The sequence below is a fragment of the Myotis brandtii genome, unplaced genomic scaffold, assembly GCF_000412655.1.
Source record: "Myotis brandtii unplaced genomic scaffold, ASM41265v1 scaffold208, whole genome shotgun sequence".
Classification (NCBI taxonomy): domain Eukaryota; kingdom Metazoa; phylum Chordata; class Mammalia; order Chiroptera; family Vespertilionidae; genus Myotis; species Myotis brandtii.
Window position 1 is genome coordinate 4,905,898 of NW_005357764.1, and position 8,164 is coordinate 4,914,061.

At 40.3% G+C, this 8,164-nt stretch overlaps 1 protein-coding gene across 1 annotated transcript in view; it reads left to right on the forward strand.

Annotated features, from left to right (window-relative positions):
- Positions 1-6: 6 nt before the first annotated feature.
- The window catches only part of RAD50 (RAD50 homolog, double strand break repair protein), a 74,110-nt gene continuing 65,952 nt past the window's right edge, over positions 7-8,164 (forward strand). The window contains exons 1-2 of the mRNA XM_005865534.2: positions 7-315; positions 2,496-2,579. Coding sequence (XP_005865596.1) covers positions 187-315; positions 2,496-2,579 — 213 coding nt within the window. The 5' untranslated portion in view covers positions 7-186. The remainder of the gene's footprint in view (positions 316-2,495; positions 2,580-8,164) is intronic.

An 8,164-nucleotide genomic window follows, 5' to 3' on the forward strand; every position in this document is an offset into this window, starting at 1 on the left:
GTGTTTTGTGTCTCCCGCGGGCATCCCTGGGCGGCTCTGGCCCGCCAGCCGGGAAGAAGGCAGGCGTGGGAGGAAGGGTTCCAGCCGGAGCCTTCGCTCCCAGCGGGAGCCTGCCGGCCCGCGTTCGCCGCGCTGCTGCCTCACCGCTCAGTCTTGCTGGTGTTGAAATAAGAAACATTTACAAACATGTCCCGGATCGAAAAGATGAGCATTATGGGCGTGCGGAGTTTTGGAATAGAGGACAAAGATAAGCAAATTATCACTTTCTTCAGTCCCCTCACAATTTTGGTTGGACCCAATGGGGCAGGGAAGACGGTAAGTGCGGAGTAGCCCCCTTCAGGTTACGGGTCAAGGAACCGAGGCATCACATACCCGGGGAGCAGGATGCTGATGAGGAACGAGAGGCGCCCCCGTTTCTGGGGCCCCAGGAAGTGCCTGTTCTCTCCCCCGGTGACTTCCCGGCCCCGGGGCGTGGTCAGCGAGTGCAGGAGTCGCCCAGACCCAGCACCCGAGGGTGTCCAGACCTGTGGGCAGGTTCACCGGGGAACCCCACGGGCCGAGAGCCTGTCCGGCAAGAATCCTTGTCTGTATCGGTGCTTTTCAACACCTTGCTCCCAAGCATAGCACTCACTTCTTGGTAGTTTTCTCAATACAGGAACTTCATAAAAGGTTATGAAATAGAAATATGTGAGTTTACAAGTATGCCGACTGTTTAAGTATAATTAATAAAAAAATAAATGGCTTAATTTTAAAATGAAACATGCAGTGAGGCTTAAATTGGAAAACTGCAGGCATACCTCGTTTTACTCTGCGTGGTTTATTGCTCTTAACAGGTGCTGCGTGTTTTTTGTTTTTGTTTTTTTAAATAAACTTAAGGCAAACCCAGCAAAAAAAAAAAAATTGACTTGCTTTATTGCAGTGGTCTGGAACCAAACCCGCAATATCTTCGGGCATGCCTGTGTTTTGTGGGATGCTCTTCCCTAGTCAAAAAGTTGGAGCACAACTTATTTACTGTGGTTTTTTAAAACTGGGAATATTTAGAAATTTAGGTTAGGCCCTGCAATGGCAAGCAATTATGGAAAAAGGATAGCCAAAAGGCTGGATTGTGTTCTGGAAGGGTGGCTTGAGAAAACACAAAGAGTAACAGGGAGACGAGTAAATGAAGTTTTGTTAAAAGCGTAGAGGAAGAGATAAGGTTTAGTGTTGAGAACTGAATGTCTGACTCCTGTCTACTTTTATGCAAAAATGTTGTATTTATTGCATGCCTTTTAGGTAGCTAGCATTGTATTAAGTGATCTACTGTAAAGGAGACTAGTATAGTGTTTATGAGCACTGGCTGTGCAAGAGTGACCTAAACGTTCTATGCCTTAGTTTTCTCATTTGTAAAATGGAGATAAAAGATCGTTTCTAGAGCCTAGGATTAATGTGAGAATTAAAAGGTTACTCTATGTAAAAGTGGTTAATTCAATACCTGGCACATAGTAAGGTCTATGTAACAGCCATTGGTTTTGGTGGTGTTGTTTTTTACTTTTTTAAAAATTTCAGTTTTATCAAGGTATAATTCACATAAAATTGTAAGATATTTATAAAGTATACATCTGGTGATCTGATAATACCTAATGGTGGAAGGATTCCCCCTATGTAGTTAATTAACAAATCCATCATCTCACACATTTATCTTTTTTAGTGAAAACATTTAAGTTCAGCAAATTTCAATTATACAATATTGTTATTAATTATGGTGACCATGTTTTTTAATTAGCCATTGTTATTATTAAATTAGCTTAAATGATTTTCATTGGAAATAGAGAATTTTTTCCAAATAATTATTATTTATTATACTTTTTAAAAAATATATTTTTATTGATTTCAGAGAGGAAGGGAGAGAGAGATAGAAACATCAGTGATGAGAGAGAATCATTGATTGGCTGCCTCCTGCCCCCTACTGGGGATCGAGCCCGCAACCCAGGCATGTGCCCTTGACCAGAATCGAACCCCGGGACCTTTCAGTCCACAGGCCGACGCTCTATCCACTGAGCCAAACCGGCTAGGGCTATTATACTTTCTTAATTGTATAGTTTTTCTATGAACTTACAACAATTATTCTTTAATACTTAATCATACCTCTATTGCAGGTTTTATGTCTGATTGTATCTGATTGTATCCTTTATAGTCTCTATGGCAGTGGTTCTCAACCTTCCTAATGCCGCGACCCTTTAATACAGTTCCTCATGTTTTGGTGACCCTCAATTTCATTGTTACAAATTGAACATAATTAAAGCATAGTGATTAATCACAAAAACAATATGTAATTATATATGTGTTTTCCAATGGTCTTAGGCGACCCCTGTGAAAGGGTCGTTCGACCCCCAAAGGGGTCGCGACCCACAGGTTGAGAACCGCTGCTCTATGGTAAATAATATTTTTATAATGAATATTGTATGATTAACTTCTGTGGTTCTCTTATGGCTAAATATAATTTTCTCTTTCTTTAGACCATTATTGAATGTTTAAAATATATTTGTACTGGAGATTTCCCTCCTGGAACCAAAGGAAATACATTTGTTCATGATCCCAAGGTAATGGTGCTAGTAAAATTTTGTACTTTTAAACTAAATTGTTTATAATTATAAAAGTGATAACAGCTTATTGTAGAAACCTAGCAATGGCAAAGTATAAAGAGATAGGAAGGTCACCCACACACAGTCTTAGCACCCAATGAAAACCATTGTTGACATTTTCATCTCCTTTACATACTGTTTAACATAGCTGAAGACATACTCGAATTTTGTATTCTGAGGGTTTTTTTTCCACTTAACATCATAAAGTCCCATGTCATTAAAAAATTAAGTTCTTAATCTAGGTGTTTGGTATATGGGTGTTCTTTATAATCTTTATGCTTTTTTATAATGTCTGAAATATTTCTCCTTAAAACATGTAACATTTGTGAATGTTTTTAATAATTGCATAATTTTCTTACATTGCTTTTAGTTTTTCATTAAAATGTACCATGACGAAAGTCTTTGCCTGAATCTTTGAATTATGGTGTTTATGCTATTGGTGTTTGTCAAGGACATAGAATTTTCTGTACATATTTGGCCTGTAGGTTTTTCTTATTGCATATATAGGTGCCTCTCTCAATATCTACCCCTCACAAGAGTTTGTTGTATATTTATTCCAGGCTTGTTTTTGTGTTTATGAAAACATATTTGTGTGCATATATAAATATACTCACATATGTATTTTAACACATGGATAGAATTTTATTATGCCATTTTACAAATCAAATAATTATTTAGTGACCTACTATATATATGTTTATATACATACTAGAGGCCCAGTGCACGGCCAGGGGAGAGGCCGAGGGAGGTTGGCTGGCTGCCCCAATCGGGGAGATGGGGCTAGCCGACCAAGGGGAGGGGCCACGAGAGGTTGGCTGTGGGAGCGCACTGACCACCAGAGGACAGCTCCTACATTGAGTGTCTGCCCCCTGGTGGTCAGTGCACATCATAATAACCAGTCGACTGGTTGTTCGGTCACTTAGGCTTTTATATATATAGATATTCAGGGGTGGGCAAAAGTAGGTCTATAGTTACGAGTACACAGTTTTTATTGTATTAATATTTATTAATTATTGTATTCTTTTCCACCCCTGTATATACTCTTATTTCGTTGTTTTACTAAGTTGAATTCTATTGAGTTTATATTCTGTAGTTGATTTAACTGACTCCCAGTTGGTCATTGAAATTTCTACTTTTATATTACTAAAAATAGCTAATAATTAAAGTATTTATTAATTTTCCACTTAGAAATAGAAATACCATTTAGTATATATACTGAGCCCTCTCTATTCACATTTTCTTTCTTCTTAAACCTGTAATCTACCCTCCTTGATTGGTGATCTTGCCTTGTACTATATTGAGAAAGTAGGAGGAATCAGATGAAAAGTCTCTCGTTTTCCAGTCATCAAATCTTCCAAACTACTCTGTATATGTACCCATGCTATCTGTTTTCTCTCCTGTATTAAGAGTAAATTGTTCATTATTTTATCTAAAGGTCAGCCAACTCCTCTTAAAGGCTGGATCCAATCTCTCTTGTCATCTCAAGCATTTTGCTTTCCTAGTGTTCCTTCTTGCTCTTTCAGTAGCAATTTCTCCCTCTGTATAGGATCATTCACATCAGCATGCTCTGGTAGCTCTGTTCTATAAACATAAACAACTGTCTTTTTACTCCAAATCACCCCCTTGCTACTATCTCTTCTCTGTTCCAGTTTATAACAAAATTCACAAGAGTTGTATGTACTCATTGTCATCACTTCATTGCTTTCCATTTTATCCTCAGCCTACTCAGTTCAGATTTTCTTTTTTTTTTCCTCACTGAAACTGCTCTTGTAAAGTTACCAGTAATATCTATGTTGCCAGATAAAGTGGTCATTTTCTTTTTCTTTTATTTAAATATATTTTTATTGATTTCAGAGAGGAAGGGAGAGGGAGAGAGTGATGGAAACATCAGTGATGAGAGAGAATCATTGATCAGCTGCCTCCTGCATGCCCCACATTGGGGACTGAGCCCGAAACCTGACTGGGAGTTGAACCATGACTTCCTTGTTCATAGGTTGATGCTCAACCACTGAACCATGCCAGCCGGGCTAAAGTGGTCATTTTCTAATTCTTACTAACTTCTCAGCTGATTTGATACAGTTGGTTAATCCATTGATTTTTGGAGAGAGTGGAAGGGAAGGGGAGAGACAGAAATATCAGTGTGAGGACCCATCGATTGGTTGCCTCCCGCACACACCCGAACCAGGGCCAGGCATTGAGCATGCAATTGTGCCCTTGACTGGAATCAAACCTGGGACCCTTCAGTCCACAGGCTAACACTCTCCACTGAGCCAAACCTAGCTAGGCTGGTTATTCCTTTTTTTAAACATACTTTTATTGATTTCAGAGAGGAAGGGAGAGGGATAGCGAGATAGAAACATCAATGATGAGAGAGAATCAATAATGGGCTGCCTCCTGCATGCCCCCTACTGGGGATCAAGCCCACAACCCAGGCATGTGCCCTTGACCAGAATCAAACCCAGGACCCTTCAGTCCACAGGCCAACGCTCTGTCCACTGAGCCAAACGAGCTAGGGCTGAAGGTCATTCTTTAAACGAATATAATTAATTTACCTCTAAGCAAAGTGATCAAGAAAAAGACACAAGTTACCAATAATAGGAATGAAAGAGGTGACTTCACTGCAGATCTTATAGTCAGTATATAGGTAATAAGGGAATATTGTTAGCAAACTTATGCCAATAACTTCAACTACTTAGATGAAACGGAAAAATTCTTTAAAGGACACAAGCTGTCAAAGTTCACTCAATAAGAAATTGATTCAAAGTTAAAAACCTCACAATGAGAACTTACTTCAGGCTCCAATGGTATCACTGCTAAATTCTACCAAACATTTTAGGAAGAAATAATATTTCTATACAGATATTCAGGGGTGGGCAAAAGTAGGTCTACAGTTCTTTCAGAAGAGTGAGGGAGAGGAAAATGTCCCAACTCTTTATGAGGGTAGCATTACCCCATACCCAAATCAGACAAAGACACAAGAAAACTAGATGATACCATTCATGAACATAAATATCTCCATAAAATTTTTAGCAAAATATTAGCAAATCAAGTTCAGCAATATGCAAATAAAGATAATATTCCAGGTGTGCTCTCCCTCCAAGGAGCATGCCCGTGCCATTCCCCTTGCCCCTCTTCTCCCCCCTGCTCCCCTGCATGTGTCCCCTAATCTCTAAGGGACTGCATGAGACTTGCAACCAGGGGAGCAATGGGCAGTAGAGCTCTTCTTGGGCTATCTCCTGAACTTGTCTCCAAAGCCCCCTGTTCTCTGACTTCCCAGTGAGCTCAGGCAGCCCAGCCTAGGCTCTCCTGTTGCTTCTATGGCCTTCCTTGTTTCACTCTTCTAAGTATATTTTTGCTGCGGTCAATAAATTTTATGCTTGCTTTTCTAAAAAAAAAAAAAACAACCACAGAAAAAACAAGATAATATTCCGTGACTAAGCAGGGTTTATCTTAGGAATGCAAGTTTTGTTTGACATTTAAAAACCAATTTGTCACATTAACTAAATAAAGAAGAAAAATATAAGCACCAGTAGGTATAAAAACAGCATATAAGTTCAATATTTGTCCAGATAAAAACTCAGCACTCTTTGGGGCCTTGAGCCTTCTTTTGGATGTTCTGGGTCTCTCTGACCCAGCTACAGTTTGTTAGGCAATTTTATTTTATTTTTTAAATATATTTTATTGTTTTTTTACAGAGAGGAAGGGAGAGGGATAGAGAGTTAGAAACATCGGTGAGCGAGAAACATTGATCAGCGGCCTCTTGCACATCTACTGGGGACGTACCCGCAACCAAGGTACATGCCCTTGACCGGAATCGAACCTGGGACCTTTCAGTCCGTAGGCCGATGCTCTATCCACTGAGCCAAACCAGTTAGGGCATCTTTTATTCTTAAGTAATTCAAACCAAAAGCTAGTAGGTAAGGCTGAGAGAGGAAGGCATCAACAAAAAAATAGCTGTGGCAGCGTAGTTAGGAATTGGAGTCCAAGTGAGGAATGAATGAGTCCATCATTATATATAAAATTAAACTAAAATAGGTGGGGGGAGGGTGAAGCCCTTAAGTGGAATCTTAAAATTATTTTCAATTACTGTTGACGTACAATTTATTAGTTTCAGGTGTACAACATAGTGATTAGACATACAACTTACAAAGTGATTACCCTGGTAAGTCTAGTACCCATCTGGCACCATACATAGTTATTACAATATCATTGACTATATCCCCATGATATAGTCAATGATACTTCTTTGGCATGCTAAAGCTCTTAAAAGGCATCCAGTAAGAGGTGCACATGGAGTTTGATAAGGAAAAAGCAAAACAAAATCCTAACAGAATTCATTTACATTCATTAAAAAATGTTCTCTATTCAGCTCAAGTGAGAATAATAATGAGTTGCTAAAATAATACGCAATTTGTATTTCTTAATTCCTTCCCATTTTTCACTCATCCCTCCAGCCCTCCTCCCATCTGATGACTATCAGTTAGTTTTCTGTATCTATGAGCTCGTTTCTGTTTTTGTTTATTTTGGGTTTTTTTTTAGATTTCACATATTAATGAAATCATAAGGTATTTGTGGTTCTCTGACTTATTTCACTTAGCATAATACCCTCTAGGTCCATCCATGTTGTTGAAAAAGGTAAGATTTCATTCTCTTTTATGGCTGAGTAATACTCAATTTTTTTTTTTTTAGGAATCTCCATATTGATTTCTATAGTGGCTGCACCAATTACATTCCCACCAACAGTGCACGAGGGTCCTCTTTTTTCCACGTCCTTACCAACACTTGTTGCTTGTGATTTACTGATAACATACTTAGACAGGTGTGAGGTGATATCTCATCTTGGTTTTAGTTTACATTTCCCTGATGATTAGTGATGTTGAGCATCTTTTCATATGTCTAATGGCTGTCTGTATGCCATCTTTATAGAAATACTAGAGGCCCAGTGTATGAAATTCATGCATGGGTAGGGTCCCTAGGCTTGGCTGGTGATCAGGGCCAATCAGGGCCTTCCGGCTGCTAGCTGGGGCCTTCCTTCCCCAGCTGCCAGCTGCTGGCTGCCAGCCGGGGCCTTCCTTCATTCTGTGCCGCCCCCTGGTGGTCAGCGCACATAATAGCAAGTAATCGAACTCCCGGTTGAACTTGTGAGGGGACACTTTGCATATTAGCTTTTTATATATAGAGAATATAGCCTATATAATAAAGAGGTAGTACACAAATTAACCCTCATGCCCTCACAAGATGGCTGCCTACGACCAGGCCGGCAGGGGTGTTAGTGAGGCACAACCAAACAACTGAACAAGCAGGTTGCGTGGGACGACCAGGGCGGCAGGGGGGTTAGTGAGGGACTACCAAACGTCTGAATAGCAGGCTGCGTGGGGCGACCAGGCCGGCAGGGGGGTTAGTGAGGGACGACCAAACGTCTGAATAGCAGGCTGCGTGGGGCGACCAGGCCAGCAGGGGGGTTAGTGAGGGATGACCAAACGACTGAACAAGCAGGCTGTGTGGGGCAACCCGCTGGCGGGGGGGCCGTGAGGACTGACCAG